The sequence below is a fragment of the Aspergillus versicolor genome (genome assembly GCF_001890125.1).
Source record: "Aspergillus versicolor CBS 583.65 unplaced genomic scaffold ASPVEscaffold_2, whole genome shotgun sequence".
Lineage (NCBI taxonomy): Eukaryota > Fungi > Ascomycota > Eurotiomycetes > Eurotiales > Aspergillaceae > Aspergillus > Aspergillus versicolor.
The window spans coordinates 487983-513360 of NW_024467525.1; the positions used below are offsets into that span (position 1 = coordinate 487983).

General features: G+C 50.6%; 7 protein-coding genes across 7 annotated transcripts; 6 read left to right on the forward strand and 1 right to left on the reverse strand.

Annotated features, from left to right (window-relative positions):
• Positions 1-423: 423 nt before the first annotated feature.
• On the forward strand, positions 424-2061 carry ASPVEDRAFT_123867 (aldehyde dehydrogenase; the record flags this gene model as incomplete). Its single annotated transcript, XM_040806131.1, has 4 exons — positions 424-884; positions 936-1329; positions 1380-1837; positions 1917-2061. The coding sequence occupies 4 exons, from the start codon at positions 424-426 to the stop codon at positions 2059-2061; spliced, it is 1458 nt and encodes a 485-aa protein (XP_040663649.1).
• Positions 2062-4066: 2005 nt separating this feature from the next.
• Positions 4067-6711, forward strand: ASPVEDRAFT_436898 (uncharacterized protein). The gene has a single exon (XM_040812880.1). It carries the CDS (start codon positions 4263-4265, stop codon positions 6672-6674), a length of 2412 nt encoding a protein of 803 aa, XP_040663650.1. The 5' UTR covers positions 4067-4262; the 3' UTR covers positions 6675-6711.
• A 1566-nt stretch (positions 6712-8277) lies between these two features.
• On the forward strand, positions 8278-10821 carry osm1 (putative fumarate reductase Osm1). The gene is made up of 5 exons (XM_040811444.1): positions 8278-8428; positions 8482-8550; positions 8659-8896; positions 8961-10405; positions 10463-10821. Exons 1-5 carry the CDS (start codon positions 8395-8397, stop codon positions 10558-10560), a joined length of 1884 nt encoding a protein of 627 aa, XP_040663651.1. The 5' UTR covers positions 8278-8394; the 3' UTR covers positions 10561-10821.
• A 110-nt stretch (positions 10822-10931) lies between these two features.
• ASPVEDRAFT_37349 (uncharacterized protein) lies at positions 10932-12161 on the reverse strand. The gene has a single exon (XM_040811445.1). The coding sequence runs from the start codon at positions 12118-12120 to the stop codon at positions 11050-11052; it is 1071 nt and encodes a 356-aa protein (XP_040663652.1). The 5' UTR covers positions 12121-12161; the 3' UTR covers positions 10932-11049.
• A 1296-nt stretch (positions 12162-13457) lies between these two features.
• On the forward strand, positions 13458-15331 carry ASPVEDRAFT_79569 (protein phosphatase 2A regulatory subunit CDC55; the record flags this gene model as incomplete). The annotated part of the gene is made up of 6 exons (XM_040816713.1): positions 13458-13501; positions 13682-13722; positions 13787-13884; positions 13946-14591; positions 14676-15241; positions 15308-15331. The coding sequence occupies 6 exons, from the start codon at positions 13458-13460 to the stop codon at positions 15329-15331; spliced, it is 1419 nt and encodes a 472-aa protein (XP_040663653.1).
• Positions 15332-16474: 1143 nt separating this feature from the next.
• On the forward strand, positions 16475-21948 carry ASPVEDRAFT_24812 (transcriptional regulator SIN3; the record flags this gene model as incomplete). The annotated part of the gene is made up of 8 exons (XM_040809706.1): positions 16475-16572; positions 16658-16680; positions 16802-17466; positions 17530-17630; positions 17680-18373; positions 18441-18917; positions 19179-21284; positions 21331-21948. The coding sequence occupies 8 exons, from the start codon at positions 16475-16477 to the stop codon at positions 21946-21948; spliced, it is 4782 nt and encodes a 1593-aa protein (XP_040663654.1).
• Positions 21949-23310: 1362 nt separating this feature from the next.
• Positions 23311-25069, forward strand: coaT (acetyl-CoA hydrolase ACH1; the record flags this gene model as incomplete). Its single annotated transcript, XM_040809707.1, has 4 exons — positions 23311-23453; positions 23517-23757; positions 23809-24774; positions 24842-25069. The coding sequence occupies 4 exons, from the start codon at positions 23311-23313 to the stop codon at positions 25067-25069; spliced, it is 1578 nt and encodes a 525-aa protein (XP_040663655.1).
• Between the last annotated feature and the right edge of the window lie 309 nt (positions 25070-25378).

A 25378-nucleotide genomic window follows, 5' to 3' on the forward strand; every position in this document is an offset into this window, starting at 1 on the left:
TGATAGCTATCCTTTTTCTGTACAGAGTAGACGATTCTGTGTGATAATTTAGAGGTGGACCATGATTCTTCAGGCCTTGGAACGGCCCACCGGACTATTGTTGCAACCTGCCGAGTGCTCCCACAGAATTGACCCGAGCCAGCTCCACGTTCCTGCGTCCCCTATTTCGCTTATGGGGTGATAATAGGAGAGCTAAGTAATAATTGCAGCACATATTGCTCGGGATTCCGGGAGAGACAGAGGGTCAGGAGAGCGCCGCGGATACGAATCCATAGCCGTTCGTATTGTCATCACCTTGGACCAAGTCGTGATTGCATAGAAACGCCAAGTGCATATTATTCTGCTGCTCGTATATCGCAAATCCTTTGACCTCGTCGGCTTATCAATCTTATCAAACGGTTTTAGACTTCAGTCCCGCTCATCATGGCAGCACCAAATCCCCCTTCGGTGATTCCCTTGGTTATCAATGGGAAGGAAGAACCTACTTCCTCAACGTTTGACGTGATTAGTCCCTACACAAACAGCATCTGCTGGGCGGCGGCCTCTGCCTCTCCTCAAGACGCTGTTCGCGCAGTTGAAGCTGCTGAGGCTGCTTTTCCAGCATGGTCGCAAACCAAGCCGGTTGTCCGACGAGATATTTTGCTTAGGGCTGCAGATCTTCTCGACAGTAGGCTCGAGAAGAATGCTGAATTCATGCGAACAGAAATGGGTGCAGATGCAGGCGCCTCGCAGTTTTTCGTTGTTCCCCTGGCAATTCGCATGCTGAGGGAGGTCGCTAGCCGCATCACTTCGATTTGCGGAAGTGTACCTGTTGTAGAGGAGGAGGGACAGAGCGCAATTATCTATAAAGAAGCCATGGGGGTTATCTTGGGCATTGTACCATGGTATTTTCTCACTAAGTCTTAGAGGTATTGAGATGTGGACTGACCATGTAGGAACGCACCATACGTATTCGGCGTTAGATCCGCTGCCTGCGCCCTTGCTGCCGGCAATACAACAATCTTAAAGTCATCAGAGCTCACACCATGTTGTTACTGGGCACTAACCCGTGCCTTCCAGGACGCCGGCCTGCCAGATGGATGCCTTAATTTAGTGGCGTGCCGACCTCAGGATGCGGCCGAGGTGGTTAACGCTATGATCGAACACCCAGCCGTGAAGAAGATCAACTTCACTGGAAGCACGGCTGTAGGCCGAAAGATTGCCCGGGCTTGTGGGCAGAACCTCAAGCCTTGCCTAATGGAACTAGGCGGAAAGAACAGCTCAATTGTGTGTGCGGATGCGAATATCGAAACCGCCGTCAAGTCTGTAGTAGGCGGAGCCTATTTGAATGTATGAGCGACCCAAAATCTCGGCCAGGATGTCGAACTAACACATCGCAGTCGGGCCAAATCTGCATGGCTACAGATCGAATTCTTGTGCACTCATCAATTGCGCGTGCTTTCGTTGACGCTTTGAAAGACGCCCTCCAATCAATGTCCGACCCCTCGTCTCAGCCTCCAACTCTAGTAAATGTTGCGTCCAAGGAACGCGTTCAGCGCCTGATCGAGGGAGCCATTGAGGCTGGGGCCCATGTAATCCACGGATCCGTAGCTGCAGAATCTGACGCAGCGCAACTCGACTCAGGAGTCCGCATGCCACCCGTCCTCCTAGGTGGGGTCAAGGAAGATATGACCGTATGGCAGGAGGAAGCGTTCGCCTCTTTGGCAGCATGCATGATTGTTGAAAGCGACGACGAAGCCATCCGGATTGCGAATAGCAGCGGGTATGGGTTGTCTGCAGCGGTCTTCACCGAAGATTTGCGAAAGGGTCTGGCCATGGCTAGGAAGATTCAGTCTGGGTAAGTTAGGCTCCTTATATTTCAATTTCCTTCTGGAATATGTACATCCAGGACGTGATGCTTACATGAATTCTTGCAGTGCGGTGCATATCAACAGCATGACGATCCACGACGAGCCGGTATTGCCACATGGAGGCGTCAAGAATAGTGGGTGGGGTAGATTTAATGCGTCTGCAGGCCTGGAAGAATTTCTTGTGACGAAGAGTGTGACTTGGATGGACTAATAACAGCGTACCCAGGGTTGAGGTTTAAAATTTTGGCAATGCATCTATTTCATTCACTACCATGCATATTATAATACTGGATTTGAAGAGTGTTTGTATCGCTTAATGCCCACAGTCATGTTATTCTTCCTGCTTTCCTCATCCGTATTCTTCTATATGGTCATCAGACTTGTGTACAAGCTCTCTCAACTTGAGAATACGCCAACATGTTAATGAAACTACCGAACGAGATTATTTTTCTGGTGGCGGAACACCCTCCTACCCCTTCGTTAAACGAGCTTTCACTTGCATCAAAAGCAACCTGTGGTAAACTGTCTCATGAGCTTTACAAACGCTCGGCCAACTACGAGGGCGGGAAGTGGGAGCATCCCCTGATCTGGGCCGTGAAAAAGGCACGACCATGCTAGAGAAATTGATTCCATACAGCAAGACACCTATGGCCACTGCCGCGCTGCGAGTAGCCGCTGACCTGGACAATGAGGAAGCGGTTGCCATACTCCTCAACGCAGGTGCGGATCCATTCTATATAGAGCCCATCACTCAACAGGAAAGACTCGGGCATCATGCCCGACGTCGATACACATTTGAGAGGAACAGTGACCACAACCATGTCAGCATTATGAGGACACTATTACGGCATCGGCCTTATATAATGAAAAGCTCTACCTCAGGACAGGAAACATTGACGTAGCCGAACTCACTCGCACCGAGACAGTACTGGAGCCATCCAGGAGCACTTACACGGAGCTATTCACCGAAGCTTTTGAAAGAGCCATAATCGACCGAATGGCGCTTCTCTACAACAACAGGCAAGAGTTTAGCGGCGGCCCTAATAAAGCCCTAGAAGAAAGGGCGAGGCCAGGGTCTGTTTGCATTTTGGACCACGACCATGAGTTTGTCAACTACATCTGGGGGCACGGGTCAGTTCTGCATAATCTGGCTTCCCCCTACGCTTTCCTCGGAGCTGAGTATCCCACTGAGGATATCGTCAAGCTGCTAGTAAGCTGGGGGGCAGATGTTGAATCGGGCGAGTCCATTTCCGGCCATAAGCCATTACATACCGCAGCCCGAGTAGGGGACCTCCACCTTGCGAAATGCCTGCTCGACCACGGCGCGAATGTCGACTCGCTCGATAGACTGGGCGGATCGCCACTTATCCTTGCGGCTCAGATGAAGCAGCGTCCAATGGTTGAATTCCTACTTGAGCATGGAGCAGATGTGAATCTGCAGAATGCAAGAGGAAACACGGCACTGCATCTTGCGGCTTGGAATATCGGTTACTGCCAATATTCAAGACATATGGAGACGCTTGATTTCGTACAGGTTCTTCTTGCGTATGGCGCTGATGAGCATGCGGTGAACTGGATGGGGGCAACGTCCGTTGAGTTCGCGACGATGAACAGACCCCCCATTACTGTATATCCTCTTTAAACCGCCTTCATCATTGGAATTACTCTCGGCATGTAAAGATTACATAGAAATGATATCTTCAGTGACCTCTCTTGGCGTGTCGGTGGGAGACCTAGCGCTTGGTACTATTAATGAACCATGGGATTCTACCTGCTTCATTAGAGCTCTTTTTTGGAAAACCATCAGTTACCAACGAGTATCAACTACCAGAGGTCTTTATTTTATTGATAATTATGAAGAATCATTTCAAAAGTCTTTCCTTTCCTACCTTCATAGTACTACAGACATACGCTTCAAAACGTTTGTTGTCGGACCTTCCGTTCCTTGCATAGAGTAGTATACAGTAAATAAGGAGTCATAGAAGACGCAATAAATACTCATGAACCAATTAACATATCTCTTCCATCTTTATTCCAATTCGCGGCAATTATCCGGACACTCTGATCTCTGCTGGATATTTACCACCAATAACCTCATGAAGCTCGAGAACACTTCCCCAGATCGAGTTCTTCTCCGGCGTACCTCAGCACTCGGTCCATTTAACATAGCTTTAAATTAATACTGGATCAAAGCGTCATTTGAATTAGCCTATTCGATAATATATTAGTAAAATCACTCCGTGAGCATGAGGACAGAGGAGAAACGGCCCGTAGTCCGCACCGAACACGGTCCGAACGAGCTCCTAATAATGTCAGCCAAAGCAAGCCATTCATAATAAATCAATACTCCGCTCAGTTACCGCAGAAATGCCTAACATCATACGGATTCTTGCTCTGCGCTGAGACGTCAAAATGAAGTGGAGGGAAATATGGCTGGGCCTTGCAGCCCTCGCCACAGCATCAACACTCAAGCACGAGTATGAATTCAATCCCGTCGCTGTCTCCGGCGGAGGCTATATAACGGGTATAGTCGGGCACCCGACAGAGAAGAACCTCCTATACACACGCACAGATATCGGGGGCACATATCGGTGGGACGCCGACGCAGACCGCTGGATCCCGCTGAACGACTTCATCAGTGGTGCCGATGAGAACCTGATGGGCACGGAGAGTATAGCGCTGGACCCCACGGATCCGAACCGGTTATATCTAGCGCAGGGACGATACTTGAATTCGAATAATAGTGCCTTTTTTGTATCCGAGGATCGCGGGAAGACGTTTGATGTCTACCCGGCGCCGTTTGCTATGGGGGCGAATGAGCTGGGGAGAAACAACGGGGAGAGATTGGCAGTCAACCCATTTAATACGGAGGAGCTTTGGATGGGGACGAGGACGGCAGGGTTGATGAGGAGTGGGGATGGAGCGCGGACGTGGGCGAACGTGACGAGTTTCCCGAATGCTGCTACTAATGGAATTGGCATTTATTTTGTTCTCTTTGATCCGAGAAATGAGGGGACTATTTACGTTGGTGTTGGGGTGCCGAATGGGCTCTACTACACCAAGAATTCGGGGAAGACCTGGGAGTCTGTTCCTGGCCAGCCAACGGGGTGGGATGACGGTGTTTTGGTATTTCCAGACGAGGCGCAGCCTCAGAGCACTGGGCCACAGCCTATGAAGGCTGTTTTGGCATCAAATGGTGCGTTGTATGTGACATTTGCTGATGCGCCTGGTCCATATGGCGCCAGTTATGGAGGGGTTTATGTTTACAACACTACTTCGTCTGAATGGGCTAATATCACACCGAATGCCGAGAACTCGTACCCGGCCCCATTTGACAACCAGACATTCCCAGCCGGAGGGTTCTGCGGGATTAGTGTTGACTCAAAGGATCCAGATACCCTCGTGGTGATATCCCTGGATCGTGACCCTGGCCCAGCTCTGGACAGCATATATCTCTCTCATGATGGCGGAAGATCTTGGAAAGATGTATCACAGCTTTCGACACCACCAGGTTCAGGAGGGTACTGGGGCCACCCAATTGAAGATGCCGCATTCAAAGACGGTACCGCTGTTCCTTGGCTAAGCTTCAACTGGGGTCCTCAATGGGGTGGCTACGGTGCACCTTCACCGATTCCCGGGCTGACGAAGTTTGGGTGGTGGATGACGGCTGTACTCATTGACCCTAGAGACTCTGACCATTTGCTGTATGGAACTGGAGCTACCATCTGGGCGACCGACAACTTGTCTAGTGTTGATAGAAACAAGTCCCCAGGCTGGTATGTCCAAGCCCAAGGCATAGAGGAGTCTGTTGCGTTGGCCATGGCGAGTCCAAACGGCGGAGACTCCCACCTTCTAACGGGACTGGGCGACATCAACGGGTATAGATATGGTGATCTCGACACCCCCCAGCCAATGTTCGACCTACCGGTGTTCTCGAACTTGAACTCCCTCGACTGGGCCGGTCAGAAGCCGAGTAGTATTATCCGTGCTGGTCCTTGTGGACATAATTACACTGACGGCTGCGGCCTTGCTGCATACTCTGAGGACGGCGGCAGTTCTTGGACGAAGTTTGCCACTTGTATTCCAGGAATTGAGACCGGCTCTTCAAATCCAGGAACAATTGCCATTGACGCTTCGGGAAAACATATTGTTTGGTCTTCCGCAATGACGACGTACTGGTCGACCCTGCAGGCAATTACGCCGCGTTCGAATGAATCCGGTCCATATGTCACAGACGACCTAGGGCAGACTTGGGTGTCTCCAACCGGATTAAGCGTCCATACTCCCAATATCAGTGCCGATAGGGTCCAACCGAGAACATTCTACTCCTTCACTGATGGGGTGTGGTACATAAGCAGGGATGGTGGCCTATCGTACCACGCTTTCGAGGCTAAAGAGGTTGGGCTACCAGAGTACCCCGGTGCGGTGCCAATTGCAAATTTCAACAGAGCAGGAGAGATATGGCTTGGGCTTGGCGATTTAGGAGTTTATCATACCCGTAATTATGGGATGAGATGGACTAAAATCACTGGGCATGGTGTAACAGCAAGGCAGTTGACAATTGGTGCTGGCGCGCGTGGTTCCTCGAGGCCAGCGCTGTTCCTTCTCGGGAAAACTGCAAGTAAAGGCCCTTATAGCAAAGATGGGGTATATCGATCGGATGATAATGGGAAGACCTGGGCACGGGTCAATGACGATGAGCACCAGTATGGTGGAATTGCTATAGTCCAGGGAGACCCTCGTGTCTACGGGCGTGTTTATCTGGGCACTGGAGGTCGTGGTATCATATATGCTGATATAAAGGAAAGCCAGTCCAGGAACTGAGGAACTGATTCTGGATAGGATAGTATCGTGGCGTCTTGGGCGCCGGTGAATCTCAATCTAGAACCATCAGTCTTCAGCACAATATTTCGTAGAGCCAGGCCTTTTGGGCCAAAATAGCCAAAGTGAACAAGTGGATGGATATTGTTGGTCTTGCCATTAGATGCATTTCCAGTTGCACCATGTCCGGCACACAATAATACGATCGAAGTGATGCCGATTCATACGAGCCGTAGTCCGGCATTGGCCCGATCTTAAGAGCTCGGTGTGAATCCCGAACAAGGCACCGTTGGGGGCTCGGGGAAATGGACACCGAGACGCTAAGATCTCTTCCAGCTCAATTTAATCGGGGAAGTGTCCGGCGAGGCTTGGAACAATGGAAACCAGGACGGGACCCGGAGTTGGTCAACTTAGTTGTTGTTCGTCTGTTCAATCGCAAAGTCGGCAATTGAGACTTCCCAAGTGGGTGTACAAATGGGGCAATTGTCAGGTGATTTCCGGCATTTGAGTACCGCTTACGTCATGATCTTGAGTAGCCGACAGAGCACGTGATCAATTGCCGATGGTTATTGTCGCCTATGGACCGATATACTTTTATGTAAATAGTATGAGATTGCTTGCCATGAAAACGTGCGCATAATGCATGATTTAGATGGGTTGAGCGGAATTGTGCGGCATCAGTTTCGTGCCGTTGTTCCATGGCATGCCCAAGGTCATTGAGAACCCGTGCTCGGTCCGAGGTACTCAATCGGTGCTTGAGGGATTGGAGCGAGACTGGCAGTAAAGGTGAAGGAGCTCAGGAGCTAAGCAGCGAACGGAATTTTATGTGAAAAGCTACCATTTACAGTGTAATTATTCCGTGCTAGGGCCGCTCGGTACTTCTGGTAGAAATCCCCGGTCAATGCTACTCAGGCAGACAGACCCTCTGACCCGGATATCGTCACATCAAACATAAAAGGCTAGCAGCTTGGGCAGTCCAGACTCCATCGCTGTGATCCAATGAAATGAGCTATAATTACAAAGCTGAAGACTTCCCCAAGTTAACTTATGGAAAGCCGAGGGGACGACGACGACACGCCTGGAGCAAGGCTGGGGTTTTGCATGTGAAAGCAGAGGATGTCATCGATGGCACCGAATGACCTTCTGAAAAGGGGGCCTTGTCCAATGGATAGGTCGCATGTGAAGTTTGATAACTGATGATCCAAAGGTCCGATCAGGCAAGCATGCGCAACATGTTGGAATAAAGAGGGGATCGATGATGATGTCGAGGTTGGATGGACAAACCAGGATGCGCGAAATGAATTTTACTAAGTGAAGCCCACTCTCCCCAGAGTCCCATCGCGAGCTCCCGTCCCCATACTCCCGCCCAAATACGGGGAACAAGAACATAGGAACTCAACAAACGCGTAGAGAGGGATCCAAGAATAAAAATAGTAGTGCGCGTTTATTAAACTCAACCCGATAGATTAGCTCACGCAATATTAAGTAATACAGTGCATATTCAGGGAGGCCGTCTGTCGGTCGGTCGTCGCAGGCCGTACCGTCTGGAAGCCCGTCTGTGAGCCTCGGCCGAAAAAGCGCCTTTCTCCCCCGTCGGCTTCTGAACAGTTTCCTCTCTTAAGTTCTGCTTCTCATCCCTCCGCTCTTCTTCTTTCTTCACTCTCCCACCTTTCTCCCCCCTTCTCTCCCCCATATTATCCTTTTATAACTTCACATTTCAATCATGGCTCCCAGAGTAATTGTTGTCGGTGGTGGATGTGAGTTGCCTGTCCTCTCTCATGACGTCCCCGCATTGACTGACGCCTCCCAGTGTCCGGTCTGAGTGCCGCCCACACAGTTTACCTGAACGGTGGCAATGTCCTCGTTCTCGACAAGCAAGGTATGTCGCTGAAATCCCCCTTCCCCGATATGTTCGTCCGTAAGCGTCAGTCCGAGCTTTGGGGAACATGCATTCCAGTTGCGAACAGCCGAGGCTAACCTTCTCCAGCCTTCTTCGGTGGCAACTCAACAAAGGCCACCTCTGGTATCAACGGTGCTCTCACTCGCACCCAGGTTGATCTCGGTATTCAAGATAGCGTGAAGCAGTTCTACGATGATACCCTGAAGTCCGCCAGAGACAAGGCTCGCCCCGACCTCATCAAAGTCCTCACATACCAGTCCGCTTCCGCCGTTGAGTGGCTGCAGGATGTCTTCAACCTCGATCTCACTCTTGTCTCTCGTCTCGGGTAAGTTCCGCGCTGGTTTCTGCACAGGCGATTTAATAGTGGCATTGCATGCTGACCCTCGAAGTGGCCACTCTCAGCCCCGAACCCACCGTGGTCACGATGCCAAGTTCCCTGGTATGGCCATCACATATGCCCTCATGCAGCGCCTAGAGGAAATCGCGGAGGCTGAGCCCGACCGCGTTCAAATCATCAAGAAGGCCCGTGTCACTTCAATTAACAAGGAGGGTAACACTGCTACTGGCGTCACTTTCGAGGCGGACGGCGAGACCAAGTCCGCCGACGGTGTGGTGGTGTTGGCTACTGGTGGTTATGCTGCTGATTTCGGCGACTCATCACTCCTCCAGCAACACCGCCCCGACACATTCGGACTGTCCAGCACCAACGGCACTCACGCCACGGGTGATGGCCAAAAGATGCTGATGTCCATTGGTGCCAATGGTATTGACATGGACAAGGTACAGGTCCACCCTACAGGTCTCGTTGACCCTAAGGACCCTACCGCCAAGTTCAAGTTCCTTGCCGCTGAGGCCCTCCGTGGTGAGGGTGGTCTTCTCCTTAACTCTGACGGCCAGCGATTCTCTGATGAGCTTGGCCACCGTGACTATGTCTCCGGCCAGATGTGGAAGGAGAAGGAGAAGGGCAAGTGGCCAATCCGCCTGGTTCTTAACAGCAAGGCCTCCAAGGTTCTTGACTTCCACACCCGCCACTACTCTGGTCGTGGTCTGATGAAGAAGATCAGCGGCAAGGAGCTTGCTAAGGAGATTGGCTGTGGCGAAGCTGCCCTCCAGAAGACCTTTGATGACTACAACGCCATTGCGGATGGCAAGAAGAAGGATCCCTGGAACAAGCGCTTCTTCCACAACCTCCCCTTTAACGTTGATGACGAATTCCACGTTGCCCTCATGGAGCCCGTGCTGCACTTCACCATGGGTGGTATCGAGATCAACGAGCGCGCTGAGGTCCTCAACTCTGAGCAAAAGCCTTTCGATAGTCTCTATGCTTGTGGTGAACTTGCAGGTGGTGTCCACGGCGCCAACCGTCTCGGTGGCTCTTCTCTGCTTGGCTGTGTCGTCTACGGTCGTGTGGCTGGTGCCAGCGCTAGCCAGCACCTTTTCAAGAAGCTCACCGCTGGCAGTGGTTCTACCGCCCAGCAACGTCTGGGCCAAATCTCGCTGCACATTGACCCCGCTACCCCTGGCAAGATCTCTGTTGAATGGAATGGTGCTAGCGGTGCCCAGGCTTCGACCGGTACTATCCCCGCTGCCTCAACGGCTGCTCTCCCCGCTAATGCTGATGCACCTGCTGAGACATCCAAGCCGACGACTAAAGCCAAGCCGTTCTCCATCCCCGAGACTGAGTACTCGATGGAGGAGGTTGCCAAGCACAACAATAAGGAGGACATGTGGATCGTCGTCAAGGGCATCATTCTTGATGTGACCAACTGGCTGGATGAGCACCCCGGTGGCGCCAACGCTCTGTTCAACTTCATGGGGCGTGACGCGACAGAAGGTAAACAATCACAACCCCCTTATGTACAAAAGAATACAGTGCTAACGAAACTTGCAGAATTCGAGATGCTCCACGACGACGAAGTCATCCCTAAATATGCTCCTCACATCGTTATCGGCCGGGTGAAGGGTCAAACTCCTAGCCTTGAATATTAAAGCATGGATAGATCGGGCATATCATATAAAAAGAAAACCCTACAATAACTACTTGGATACATACCCCTTACCTTTTCCTACTTACTCTGTGATGTCTTGGTTTTTGTCATGATACTAGCTATGTTTCTCTGTAAGATACAATCTACATTTTTGTTCCACATCTACTATTTAGTTCTCCCTGGTGTAGTTGTCCATTCTACTTGCTCCTTTCCTCGAAATTAAATTTTACTTGGCAGCGTCACTCAATACAAAGTCTACCTTAATTCCATGTTGCGTGCCTCGGCTATGTAAAAATCCGCCCTTCTCGGACTTTTGAAACACTACTATGACGGCACCTCGGGAATACTGAAGATCAAAGATTTAGCTGTTTGATGATGTTCATATAAATGGTACATATAATCTATTTTCACTTACACGGGGTATGGTATACATAGCACTAGTGGTCACAAAGGACATAAGCAGACATAAGTTACGTTGATGAGTTAGGTATCAATGCTGCATATGGCTCAAAATCATCTTCAGTCGTCGAACAGCGGGCCCGTCTTCGGTGCTGGGAGTATCTTTGTTGGACTCTATCTCCTTGGCGGCCGCCTCCAATGTAGGTCGTAAGTAACCCCAGACTTCGTCGTGGTATTTTTCCTCCACAGAGATCCAGTCCGCGGCGCCAGGGAGGCTTGTCAAGACCGTGTCCCGGAGGGACGTCGCCTGGCTCGTACTCGGATCTGTCGGTGAGGTCGCAGGAATTGTATCTAGGAATGACCCAATATCCGGGACGAGGCTGAGGGAATTAAGTTGGTGAGGTTGGTCGGTATTTTTCTGGGGTCCTGTTGACTCGGGTAACTGGCGTCGGAACGACTCGATCATTTGGACCTCATCTGGGGTAAGGTGGGAGGGTAATAGTTCTGTTTCAAGGTATTCTGGAGGCTCGTTCGCAGTGGGAGGGAAATCCGGATCGAAGGCTTGATCGCTAAGAATCGAGACTACGGCCTCGCCGTCAGATGGAACTAGGGTCGGTGTCACCGTTGTGTCATCATGGTAGCTTGTAAAATCAGGCCCCAAATTCAGCCCTCTTCCTTTGCCCTTCCCCTTGCCTGTCTCAAAACCATCAATCGTACCAGACAGGTCTCCACCGTATGTATTCTGGAATTCATCTTCCGTAAGTGCAGGTATCTCAAACCCTCCGGATCGCGCCGTGGAAGATGACCTGAAGGTTTCCGTGGGTCGATGGAAAGACTGATTTTGTGACGAGGATGAGGATGGACCGATTGTTTCTCCGTAATGTTCTGCAGCTGCTAAGGCTGATGAGGAGGAAGATGGTGTAGCCTTACTACTGTCTGACAGCAGATGTGCAGTATCTCCGGAGGGAGCAGACGAGAGGAATGCATTCCGGGCAAGTCCCGAAGCTGAATTCTGAATGCGCGACGCTAAAGATTGGCTATTCTGGTTCTCATTGTCAGGGCCCGTAGAGGTGTTGTCGCTATTGTTGTCGGGCTTGTGTTGTGCATTTGATCTTGGACGGCTGCTATCGTCAGATCTACCCCGCTTCTGGTGGTCGGACATGGCTTGGATGAGCTGGGCGGGGAGTCGGTCGGCCTGGTCGGAGCGGCACCGCCAGGAGCGGAAAGCTGTGAAGAAGGTGCGGCAGAGCTAGCAGAATCCTTCTAAAGAACCTTAGGGACTGGGAAGAGCAAAAAGGAGCGAGGTACAAAGTCAAGTCTTGCCGATAGCTCCAGCGACAGCTACTACGGTTCGGGTCAGAGAGGCCGGAATGAGTAGGAACGGTACAGGAAGAGCATGTGAAGAACTCTCTGCACGTCTAACTACAATTAATGGATTTTTGGGATACAATTGAACTACCGTCAAGGAGAGCAGTGTGTTCAACTCAAGATCGAAGTCGCGGCAAGCCAGGTGTACGCAGGCCAGTCACCAGGGCGTGCGAACGGCATACTCAAAAGTCGGTCGGGTTTGGTGAACAACGTGGGGTGTTGGAACAGGTACTGACGGGACGGGTTCTGGGTTGGGAAGCAAGATCTACGGAGTAATTGCGTAGGATTATATTTCTGGGAGCACTGGAAAGCCATGTATGCTCTAGTCTCCCGCCTTAGTCCTCATCCTCAATAGACCGGGCGAGGTGCTGGAGTGACGAAGATGGTTGATGTCAGCGCCCACTCTGGCGGTTGGGTTTACGGGCAGCCACTGCCAGTCTACCACTCCGAGACCACGACCTTCTCCCCACCACCACTGCAACGGGTCTTTCCAAACCGCCTCACCTCAGGATTCCACCATCCCCGTCATCATCCACACCCCTCCAACCCCGAACAACGCCCACGCTCATTCTGCTCGTCGACAGATCTCATAATCTGTTGCTGAAGACCGTGGTTGTTGCCGTCGCTGTTTGTTCGTCTGTTTTACGGCGAATTAATACTGGCTGTAGCCGTCTTCACCACCCGCAGGGATCACCAGAAGACGAAAAAATTATTCCTTCGACCAACAACCCCTCCTCTTCGAGCCTAGCCGGCCCAGGCTGTCAGTCATCTGCATTCTCTAGCTTGCAACTAACTGATTAGCCCTATTCGGTTCTGTTCGTCGTTGAGAGCTTGTTCCTCCTGCTGCCTCCGATCTGGCACTCCAAACCTTCCATATCTCCCCTCGAAGCTCGTTTGTCAGAGCTATTCGCCTTCGCCATCGAAATAATCTATCTTCTTCGACACGTTCCAGTTCGCGAGTCACACACACACCCCCGAACCCGATCGATTCCTGACGTCGTCTTTGTTTACGACCCGGTCCCCACGAACCCCGCTTATACTACCGCATTTCAAGGTCCAAGGCTCTGGATTTTGAAATATACCTTTTGACCACCAACATACTATCCAAAAAAGGGTCGTTCTTGAGAGAAAATGGTGGACAGGGATCCAGGTACACCTACCTGGAAATTCACGCAGTGAGTCTCACTTCCTGGTCCCTTCGAGTCCACCTCATATCTGCAGTACCTCTACCTATGCCCCAAACGATTTATAAAGGATTTTCGGGCTGGTTTTTGGGACGGGGTCGATAGACCCGCCGTGCCTTCCCATATACTGCAAGGTTGATATGTGGAACAGTTACTGATGGTTGTGTGTAGATGTTTTGGCGATAAGGGCGATGTCGAAGACATTACCGAAGGTATGCTTATTTTTTCAAAATTTGGGGAATATTCTCCTAGAACTAATACTTATATTTTCTCTAGCCGATATCATTTCTACAGTCGAGTTTGACCATACTGGAAACTATCTCGCTACAGGAGATAAAGGCGGGAGAGTGGTGTTATTTGAGAGAAATGAGACGGTACTAACGCCTTTTGTGTACGCCGGTAACTCGAGTATAACAGTGCTAACTATTGTAACAGAAAAAAACCTGTGAATACAAATTCCACACCGAGTTCCAGTCACACGAGCCAGAATTTGATTATCTAAAATCCCTAGAGATCGAAGAGAAAATCAACAAGATAAAGTGGTGTCGGCGACAAAATGCGTCACATTTCCTTCTGTCAACCAACGACAAAACAATCAAGCTCTGGAAGGTCTTTGACAAGTCTCTCAAAGTCGTTGCAGAGAACAACCTCTCTACGGAACTAACCCCTGGTGGCGTTGGTGGCGGAGGGGCGCCCAGGGCACCCCGTGTATCTTTCAAAGATCCTTCGGCATTGAAACTCCCAAGAATGACACATCATGATACGGTCGTCGCTGCTGTACCTAGACGAACCTACGCCAACGCCCATGCTTATCACATTAATAGCATCTCTGTCAACAGTGACGGGGAGACCTTCATAAGCAGTGATGATCTGCGGGTCAACTTGTGGAACTTGAATATTCAAGACCAGAGCTTCAACATTGTGGATATCAAACCGGCAAACATGGAGGAGCTTACAGAAGTTATTACAGCGGCGGAGTTTCACCCTACAAGCTGCAACTGGTTCATGTACGCGAGCTCGAAAGGGACCATCAAACTCGCGGATATGCGGCAGCGGGCTTTGTGCGATACGCACCACAAACGTATGTGTTTCTTTCTTCCATTCCCTTTTTTCCCAGCCCTTTTCCGAATCAACGAACGACTAATGGACCTTACCTATGATGTAGTCTTCGAACAAGAGGAAGATGCCTCTTCACGTTCTTTCTTCTCCGAAATCATCTCCTCGATATCCGACGTAAGGTTTTCCCACGATGGCCGGTACATTGTGTCACGAGACTACTTGACGGTGAAGATTTGGGACGTCAACATGGAACGACAACCAGTGAAGACAATTCCCATACACGAACACCTACGACCCCGCCTATGCGACACGTACGAGAATGATAGTATTTTTGATAAGTTTGAGGTGGTTTTCTCTGGAGATGCCGAAAACGTTATGACCGGAAGCTACAATAACAACTTCATGATTTACCCTACCGACCCGGCCAAGGACACCGAGATTGTGCTGCAGGCCGACAAATCTGCCTTCAAGGCAAAGAAGGTTGGCGTACCAACGCCGATGAACAAGGGTGCTAACGGGAAGAAGAGTAACTCCCGGACAAGCAGTCCTGCTGGTCCTGGCAGCCGCATGAAGAAGGAAACCGACGCAGACCAGATCGATTTCAACAAGAAGATTTTACATATGAGCTGGCATCCATTCGAGGACAGCATCGCCATTGCCGCCACAAACAACGTAAGTGTTGTCTATAGTTAGCTGTTTTGTTTTTATATAAGATGCTAACACCCATAACCAATTTAGTTGTTCGTCTTCTCTGCGCTATAAAGCGAGCTGAAGAACCTACTGTAGCTGCAACGGTCGCACCAGCGTGTCAGGGTAATCGGAAACTAATGGCAAGCTACGGGCCCCCATTCAGAACATTCATTTTGTTTCCAACCCTTTCCAGCTTGTCGGAGGTCGCCTACCTCCACTACAAGTCTTTTCATCTGCGCGACCGCTACTTACTATGAGATATTGTTCTCACTCATTCTACTATTGCTCCCAGGGCAACTTTGGTGGTTTGGTTGGTTTCTTGAGGGAGGAGCTGGAAGGGGCGTTTTTCATGGATGTTCACATAGAGCGAGAAGACGCAGGTTACTGCCCCAGAATGTTTCCATCTCCCCTGTTACCTGTATTCACTGCCTGTGTCTAAACTGCAGCTGTACATTTGTCGCATTGGGGGACAAGTTTCTCTCCCACGACTCGCTGTCGCAGTGGACGAGATAGAAAGATTTCATAGTCAACTGACTGGGATTGAATTAGTATTGGAGTCCGCTTAGTGTTACTCAAGTAGATAAGTAATGAATCCGTGGTATTTTCATTCACAATTTTACTCATACAAGGGATGGAGCATTGGATGGATAATGGATGTCAATGACGTAGAAAACTCCAGGTTCCATAACTTGCAGAATTTAACCAATCATGATTCGTGCAGTCAATCATCCCAAGGGAACGTCATTACATTGGCCGGTAACTCGGGAAAACCTGGCTCCGAGAGTTCGGTGCTAACCCATATTGAGATTAATGCGGCCACACTCTCTCCGCCTTCTCTCTTGGAGACTATCCGTGATCGGTCGCGCGCAACCATCGTCGCTCATGAAGTCTGCTGTTTGCTGGCTTGATTAGTCGGTTATACTCCTTCCACCTCCTTTGTCTCCTTTGAGACCCTTCTTTCCTGTATACTTGATCTTTTTTTCGACCCGTATTTCGTCTTTTCTGCGCCTGGCAGACTCGAGATCCAGTGATGTTACTGTGAAATGAGTGGGAAGAGAAACTGATCCGTGCGAAAAGGAATAGAAGCCTGCAGCTTGAGCTTGGGTCGTTACCTGCTTTCTACCTCTTTTTTACAGTGACAGCTCTGTTTCCGAGTGCTTCAAAAACCACTGTCAGTATCAGGTGCTTCAGGGCCCTGCCATCAGCCAGAAAATCATGAACTCAGGGAACGATAATTGGCACTCAGGTGGCCCCCCGTCGCACCCTGGCATGGATCAAATGAATCAACCGCCTCGGCCACTGGGCTCATTTGGGTATGTGATTAAGAGTCCTCAATCTGTTTTATAATTTACAAAAGGGCAATGGCTAATTTTGTTTTTTTTTTTGACTGCCTTACAGCCAAAACCCAAACCCACAGCAAGGTCCGTCTTCGCAGCCCTCTGGGCCTGTCCTCCCTCCTCCAGCCGGTTAGAAATACCTCGTTATAGCCGTATTTGCATCTCATCGTCTTGCAAAGGTGACTGACCTGTATTAACTCATTAGCGCCTTACCATCCTTCCGCCCAACCGGGTGGGCACTCGCTGCCCGGGTTGGCGGAGTTGAGCCAAACCCACGGCAACCCTCACCAACCACCATCCTATGGCCAACACCCCCCTGCGCCATCACATGGTGCTGGGCATTCACTGCCAGGCATCGGCCAGGCAATGCAACATCCTTCTCCGCAGTCGATCAACCAGGAACGTGAGCGCGATTCCAGAGAGCGGGAACTTCTCGAACGACACCGTCAAGAGGAGATGGTACACAGGGAGCGTGAACAGCGTGAGCGTGAGCGTGAGCAGATCGAGCGCCAACAGCTTGAACGGCAACGTGAGCAGCAACACCATCCTGTTCAGAGCCATACCGGGTCAATTCCTTTACATCAGCCCGTGGCATCAAAAGTCCCAAATACTATCCATGCCCCTGGTGGCCTTTTGTCTAGTTTGGGTGCAAATCCGACCAATGGGCCTCAAGGCGCAATGCAAGCGTCTGGTGGCGGACCCGGTGGGATTTATGGCACCCAGATCCCACACGGTGAAGGCACTCCGAGGTCATACATGCAACACGCTGCTGGGCCGCCGGGTCAGCCATTGATGGCATTCAATGGGTCTGGGCCGTCAGTCCCTGGAAACGTTGCAGCTCTTGCTCAGGGCCAACAGCCAATTCTAAACGTGAGTGCATACAATCCTTTGCTATGGCTTACCGAGGGACGATCGAGTTGACGATTTCACCAGGATGCGCTTTCGTATCTAGATCAAGTCAAAGTTCGCTTTGTGGACCAACCTGACGTATATAACCGATTCCTTGACATAATGAAAGACTTCAAGAGTCAAGCGTAAGTAAATCAAATGCCAGTCGAGAGAATCATGCGCTGACCCTTCCAGCATCGATACGCCGGGGGTTATTCAACGAGTTTCAAACCTCTTCAATGGACACCCCGCACTCATTCAGGGCTTCAACACTTTTCTCCCACCTGGTTACCGGATTGAGTGTGGAACCGAAGATAATCCGGACGCGATTCGGGTCACCACGCCGTCAGGCACAAATACTCTTAGCATGCCTCGTACCCGCCATATAGATGGTCCAGGGGACTTGCCCCCCTCTGGTGGGCTTGGACCTCATGGCCGTACTGATTACTATGAGCACTCTCGTCCGGGTTGGCAACAACAACCTCAGTCTCAGCAACCGCAGAGCAGCCTAGCTGGTTCTTATTCTCCAGGCTCCCGTTTAATCGGTGGGATGTTCGGACAGCAAACAGGACAGGGTCAATCGCAGGACCACCATTATGAGTACACAGGTCAACAAGAGCAGCAGTCTTCAGGGGGTGCTGCTGCAACGCACGGGCAGGACCAGCGCGGTGTCTCTCAACTCCAAGGCGCAGCGTCCGCGGCGTCAGCAGGTTTGGGCCGGCCGTCTTTGATGGGGGCTTCTGGTGCTTCTGGCCAAGGAGCCAACTTAAGTCAGCCCATGAATAGTTTGGCAGGTGTTGGCTCTAATGTCCTGCAAGGCGCGCAGGCAGATTTGAAGCGTGGTCCGGTAGAATTTAACCATGCCATCAGCTATGTTAATAAGATAAAGGTTTGTCTATCCCTAGCTTGGTTTATTTGTTGAACCGATAAGGACTAACAGACTAACCTTTCTGCAGAATCGCTTTTCAAGCCGCCCGGAGATATACAAGCAGTTTCTTGAGATCCTGCAAACATATCAGCGGGAGTCAAAACCGATCGGTGATGTGTACACCCAGGTCACGCAACTTTTCAACTCCGCGCCAGACCTCCTAGAGGATTTCAAGCAGTTTCTTCCTGAGTCCGCTGCTCATGCAAAACAGCAGGCCGCGGCGCGTCAAGCAGAGGAGGCCGCGCCTATGAGTAACTTGCGTGGTGACTCGAACTTCCAATCGAGTTCACTCACTTCACAGACTCCAAATCGTGATGTAAAGATGCCACCTCTTGGTAACTTCAATGTCAAGGACTCTGCGAAGGAAGGCAAGAAGCGTAGAAATATGCCTGGAGCCCCTGGCATGGGCGCATCTGGTGTTGGCCCGGCTGGGGGAGTCGATACTGCACGGATGGGCGACTCTCAAGGCCGCGGGCAAACCATGGCAGCAAGCAATGCAAACAAGGTTAGTTATTCTGCAATAATACCCACCAGTTTAACAAAGTCAAGCTGCACACATATACACCTGCCTCTTTCAATCGTTGTGCGCCTTGTTTTGTTGTTGCGCGCTTTTTTTGGTCCTGGGCCTCAAATCCGTCAACTGTGGCAGGTGTAACACAGACCTTGATTTTCTTCCCTACAACCCCTACAACCTTGTTTCCCTTCACACCTTCGTGCTTGAACTACTTTATGATGTTTTTCGAACGCTATGTTGACTGTTATACAGAGAGCTAAGGTCCATCATACAAAACCATCACAGGGAGATGCTCCACTTGTCTCGCCCACTCTTGTCCCAGCTTTGCCTGAGCCTGTTCAGCCAACTTTCTCGTTGACGCCGACACAAGAAGAATTTGCATTCTTCGATCGGGTCAAGAAATACATCGGGAACAAGCAAACATTTAGCGAATTTCTCAAGTTGTGTAACCTCTACTCAACAGACCTTATCGACCGACATGTGTTAGTGAAGAGGGCGGCTGGATATATCGGTTCGAACCCAGAACTTATGGCCTGGTTCAAGCGATTCATGCACGTCGAGGAGCCGGAGGACAAGATTATCGAGCTTAAGCCGAAACAGGAGCCTGGGATTGTCAATTTATCTCACTGCCGTTCACTTGGACCGAGCTATCGACTCCTACCCAAGCGTGAGCGACAGAAGCCCTGTAGCGGACGTGACCAGCTGTGTCGCAGCGTTCTGAATGACGAGTGGGCTTCCCACCCGACTTGGGCGTCCGAAGACTCCGGTTTCGTTGCTCACCGGAAGAATCAATATGAAGACGCCTTGCACCGTATCGAAGAGGATAGGCACGACTATGACCACCATATCGAAGCCTGCAATCGGGCCATTCAGCTTATTGAGCCCATCGTTCAGCAGTTCCTCGTTATGACTGAGCCTGAGAGGGCGTCCTTTAAACTCCCCCCGGGTCTCGGAGGCCAGAGTGAAGCGATCTATCAGCGTGTTATCAAGAAGATTTATGATAGACAGCGTGGAGAGAGAATCATCAAAGAGATGTTCGAGCGACCTTGCCATGTTCTTCCCATTGTTCTGTTCCGATTGAAACAGAAATGCGAGGAGTGGAAGGCTAGCCAGCGCGAATGGGATAAGATTTGGCGTGAGCAGATGCAAAAGGCCTATTGGCGCAGTCTTGACCATCAAGCAATTGCCAGCAAGGGATCCGACAAGAAGCTCTTTGTCGCCAAACATATCCAGACTGAAATCCAAGCCAAGCACGAGGAGGGTAAGAACCTTCGCAAGAGCGGATTTCAAGTTCCCAAATACCAGTTCGAGTTCACATTTACGGATCCGGCGGTGCTCATTGATGCCACTCATTTGCTTCTGGCCTTCATCGATCGCAACTCGGCGGGCTTCGGTGCCGATCCACAAAAGGTCATGATGTTCATCAAGGATTTTATTCCGGTGTTTTTCGGTATGGACCGTGACACCTTCCATGTTTACATGAACGAACTTTCTAGTGGAACCTCACCTGTTGACGAGGGTGAAGATGATAGCTCGGTTGCTGATGACGCCGCAACACCTCGCAGCAGCAGCAGGAAGGGGCTTACAAATAAGAAAATGGACCTTCTCCGTGATGTCCTAGAACGCCGCAGTGAAAAGGCAAGCAGGACTGATAAAGAAGGCAGCGCTCCCGCCAGCCGCGACGGTACCCCGGACGCCGCTCTTGTTCCATCCACACCTATCCCTGACCCGACAGAGGCTTTTGACGTGGCTGAGTTGAAATGGATGGAGCATCCCGGACAGGGAAATTTCAACCAACAGCGCGAATACAATCTCAATGAGACATACGAAAAGAAGACGCATCATCTGTATGCAAACCTGAACATTTTCTGCTTCTTCCGAACTTTTGAGATTTTGTATTCCCGTCTTCTTCGCATCAAGTTACACGAGAAGGATGCTCATGATGATGTGCGCCGTGCCCTTGTTGGAAAGCCCGCTCAAGAACTCCACCTCATCGACAAGGTTCCCACAGACTTCTTCTATGACACTGATCCGAAGGCCAATCTGTACCAGCAGATCGTGCGAATGTGCGAAGAGGTCATCAAAGGGGATCTGGAAACATCTCATTTGGAGGAAACTCTTCGTCGCTACTACTTGAGGTCTGGTTATCAGCTTTACAATTTGGAGAAGATGTTTACCGGGATCGCCAAGTTTGCTGGTGCAATCTTCAATGGCGATTCAAAAGATCGCAGTTCAGACATCATCAACCTCTTTTTCAAGGAGCGCGACAAGGAGGAAACAACGCACAACCAGGAAATCCAGTACCGTAAGCAGGTCGAGCGGCTGGTCAAGGACAGTGAAATCTTCCGCATAACCTATGTAAGTGTTTACCTGCGTATAAGCAAACTCATCTAACCTGTCACAGTACCCGAACACCCAGAAGACGACGGTTCAGCTTCTCACCCCAGAAGATGCCACGTTGGAAAACGAAGAGTTAAGCCAAGAGGCACGCTGGTCGTACTATGTTTCGGCATACACGATGCGCGATCCAACCGAGGGAGTGCCATTCTCCCAGATGCGGATGCCTTTCCTGAAGCGAAACCTTCCAGGAAAGCTGGAGCAAGAAGAAGAATACAACCGCTACTATCGCCCACTCGTTCACCAAGACGGACTTATTATCCGCATTTGCGCCAACAGTTATCATATCCTCTACGAGCCTAGCAGCTACGATTGGTGGTGGCGACCGAATCTCCCTTCGGATGAGTCGTCGGCTGAGGAGGTCGCCAAGGAAGAGGGGGCTGTCAAGGAAAGACGGCGCGATCGGTTTACCGAGAAGTTCGTCAACAACCCCAGCTGGGCCCATGGGCTCAGCAAAGACCAAGTCGACGAATCGAACCAGCAGTTCCGTTCCTGGATCAAGGGCACGCGGTCCGAGGAGCGCGAAACAAGTGCACCCGCTGGTTCCGGATCAGACAAGCAGAGCCCCAAGGAGGACGTCGAAATGCCGGACGCGGAGAAGCCTTCCGAGGTTCAAGAATCCTAATTCCCATCAATCGTCTTTTTTTTTCAAGCTGTTTGGTTTAAGATATGGGGTTTTAATACCGGTTCATCGATTGTGCTCGGGGTTGGGTGGAATTGATGTTTTTGGGCAACTTGGAAGCCTCGTTTGGTCATATATGTCGCAACGAGTGCTTTGGTGGAAAATCTACGTTCATCTTTTCATGTCCATTCCTTGTTTTGCTCTTTCTTTCTGTTCTTCTGTCTTGATTTACTACGACAGCAGTGTGTCTACTTTTAACACGGCATGATCAGCGCGCTCGGCCAACGGATGTACGAATGGGTTTACTGCTATTGTATCCTCCCTGCAGGTTCTCTCCTGACAGGGGAGTGATTCTTGGGCTGGTGTCGAGGGTATTGATTTCGCGATTTGTCTTTTCCTTTTTTTTTCCCCATCTACATTTCATGTGTATTTTAGATATGGTTTAGCGCAAGACACAGATTCCAGAACTCGGCAGCGAACCGTAGAGGCCATAGAGCAGACAACCGTAGCTACCGTTAGTCCGGGGACAGCAACCGAAAAGGTACCGAAGACGGGGGGCTCTGCGCGGTGCTCTGGGGTTGTCCAGGTAGTTCAGATCTGAAGGAAGCTCCGTGTGGCCGAACAGCTTTACCGATACAGACCGAGACTGGGCCAGACCCGGAGATGTCTCGGGATCAGCAGCCATCTACAGTTGAAGCTAAAGATCAGGGTAATCGATGGCAAGCTGCTATTATGTTCAGATATATCTACTTATAAGTTGTCTTCATTACATTTAATACCTGCCTACTAACTGGCCTTGGTCCCTAAGCTACTATCCAACCTTGTGTGGAAAGTGTGACGTGCGAGAAGCGTCAGAACCGAGATATCTCCGAGGTGACGTCAAGCTTCCGTCCAAAAAAAAAGTATCGAATCCATCTCAGATGGACCAGCGTAACATGCCATTGCGCAATGGTACGATCATTTTTTGATTGCTGGGACAAGCTATAAGGTCCGGGAAGCCAACACATATTACCATCAGCCCTGGTGGTAGAAAAATGCAATAGGGTTTGAGCTATTCACATCGTATGAGCTATGTATACAACAGCATCCACTGTACGACTTGTCGCCTAGCTACCTGCTCCTTGTTACAATCAATAGTTTCAAGTAGTACTCCAGTTCTCCGAGTGGGAATTCTGGAGCTACCCTGTAAAATATGCCTTCCCAGAGGCTGCTCTCTCCACACGGGGGTGGCGGCATGCGTATTTCTACCTGGGAGCATCCACCTTTTAAATTCCCTCCCTCCCCCTTCCTTCTCCCACAGAACCTCTCCACTCTTTCTTCTTTCTATTTTCCTTTTTCTCTCTCTCCATCCCTCTCTCCGTCACAATGTCGGTTTCTAATCTCTTAAGGAGCCGTGTCAGACGGCCGTCGTACCTCAGCAAATTAGCCAAGGCTGAGGACCTCATTCACCACTTCCCCCACGGCTCTTACATCGGCTGGTCCGGTTTCACTGGAGTTGGGTATCCTAAGTATGTTTGGCCAGCTAAATTATTCGACGTTGTTGCGTAGCTAACGTCGCTTCCCTTGCGTAGGAAAGTTCCCACGGCGTTGGCCGATCACGTCGAGAAGAATGGCCTGGAAGGCCAACTTAAGTACACACTGTTCGTCGGTGCCTCATCTGGCGCGGAGACGGAGAACCGCTGGGCTCGGTTGAACATGATCGAACGCCGAAGTCCTCACCAGGTCGGCAAAGAGATTGCCAAGGGTATCAACAGCGGTCAGATCAAGTTCTTCGATAAGCATCTCAGCATGTTCCCTTCAGATCTTACCTACGTATGTGTTCCAACGAATACAAAACTGCAGTGCAGTACTGATTTATCCTAGGGCTGGTACACTCTGAACAAGCCAAAGAACAGGATTGATGTCGCCGTCATTGAAGCTTCTGCTATCACAGAGGATGGTGGGATCATTCCCGGAGCCTCCGTTGGTGCGTCTCCAGAAATTGTGCAGATGGCGGACAAGGTCATTATTGAGGTCAACACCGCCAGCCCGTCATTTGAGGGCTTGCACGATATCTCCATGAGCGAGCGCCCTCCCAATCGGAAGCCGTATCTCATTATGCAGCCTGAGGATCGCATTGGAACCCCTCACATTCCTGTTGACCCCGAGAAGGTTGTTGCCATTGTCGAGTCCGACTACCCCGACCAGACCCAGCCCAATGCTCCCGAGGATGAAGGCTCGCAGGCCATTGCCTCCAACCTGATCGAGTTCCTGAAGCATGAGGTGTACCACGGTCGTCTGCCCTCAAACCTTCTCCCCATCCAGTCCGGTATTGGAAACATTGCCAACGCTGTTGTTGGCGGCCTCAGCAAGGGAGGTGCAGACTTCAAGAACCTGAAGGTGTGGACAGAGGTGCTGCAGGATTCGTTCCTCGACCTCTTCGACAGTGGAAACCTCGACTTCGCCACTGCCACCTCCATCCGTTTCTCCCCAGACGGCTTCAAGCGTTTCTACGACAACTGGGAGCACTACGCTGGAAAGCTTCTCCTGCGCTCCCAGCAAGTTTCCAACTCTCCTGAGATCATCCGCCGACTTGGCTGTATCGGCATGAACACCCCTGTTGAAGTTGATATCTATGCCCACGCCAACAGTACCTGCGTGATGGGATCTAGGATGCTCAACGGTCTTGGTGGTTCCGCCGACTTCCTCCGTAGCTCCAAGTACAGTATCATGCACACGCCTAGTGTGCGTCCCTCCAAGACGGACCCCACTGGTGTCTCTTGCATTGTGCCTTTCGCAACGCACATTGACCAGACTGAGCACGATCTCGACGTTATTGTTACCGAGCAGGTACGTACCTACCCGTCAAAACATACTTAATCTGGCAATTGAAAAATGGGACTAACACTCGTATTAGGGCTTGGCTGATGTCCGTGGTCTCTCTCCTCGAGAGCGCGCACGGGTCATTATCAAGAAGTGCTCTCACCCCGACTACACCCCCATCCTGCAGGATTACCTCGACCGCGCCGAATTCGAGTGCCTGAAGAAGGGCATGGGTCACGAGCCCCACCTCCTCTTCCAGGCCTTCAAGATGCACCAGAACTTGCAGGAGAAGGGCACAATGAAGATCTCGAGCTGGGAGTAATGACTAGAGCGTTGTGATACTATACCTCACTATTTTTCCTCTTGAATTGGCGAATGGAGTGCTATTCTTAGGCATTTAGGTAGTTTAATTGCACATCTTTGCAAAGACACAACCTCTGGAGATATCGGACATAGTGATTTAAGTCCCCCCACCATCCATAATTCCTTGCCCCGTCGGATGAAATGACAGCGCCGAGAGACGTTTGATAGCTGACAAATGCAATAAAAAGCCCATTAAAGTGGATAAAGTCGTAATTATCATCCAACCGTATTGTCGTATTTGGCGTTAACTGCCAAAGGATGCTACCTC